Source organism: Trichinella spiralis (genome assembly GCF_000181795.1).
Source record: "Trichinella spiralis strain ISS 195 chromosome Unknown Scfld5876, whole genome shotgun sequence".
NCBI classification, from domain to species: Eukaryota; Metazoa; Nematoda; class Enoplea; order Trichinellida; family Trichinellidae; genus Trichinella; species Trichinella spiralis.
Window position 1 is genome coordinate 1 of NW_003532815.1, and position 523 is coordinate 523.

The window sequence follows — 523 nt, forward strand, 5'->3', positions numbered from 1 at the left end:
TATCAGGGGCTGGAGCAGTCATATAAACCGGTTATGACTTTTAGCTGATTTTCTGTTGAGCCGATTGTGCCAACCTTCCAAGTGGTTATTGGTTCTGATATTTACATAACATGCATCCAAATCGGCAGTCGCTCGTCGGTCATCCACTCCTGCCGAAAGTATAGGAATAGAGCGGCTAAAGTACCCGTAGGGCCTGTTTCAAGCAGTCTAACACTCGTATCAATTTCTGGTACAGGAAGGAAAGCGGTGGCCAGGAGCATTCTTATCTTTCTTCTTGTTCCTTCTTCCATTCGATATTGTGTTTTCAGTCCCAGCTCACCGACTTTCCTATGTACTGCCTGGAAGAAGTGGAAGCAGCAGCCCTGTACCCGCGTATTCGGGAAGTAGCCCTGAATCGCGGGTATCAGGGCTGTTTCAAAATCACAGATAATGGTATCTGGATTAAGGTCGACTTTCAGAACTGCCGCTTTGTCTATTAAAGCTTGAAAATATACCCGTACGTTCATATCTTACCTGTACATAA

General features: G+C 45.3%; 1 protein-coding gene across 1 annotated transcript; it reads right to left on the bottom strand.

The window, feature by feature from the left end:
* Window positions 1–101: 101 nt before the first annotated feature.
* Tsp_15920 (UDP-N-acetylglucosamine 2-epimerase) lies at window positions 102–481 on the bottom strand (the record flags this gene model as incomplete). The annotated part of the gene is made up of 2 exons (XM_003366516.1): window positions 102–338; window positions 369–481. Coding segments are annotated over 2 exons (350 nt in total), but the record flags the coding sequence as incomplete, so codon positions are not given.
* Window positions 482–523: the final 42 nt, after the last annotated feature.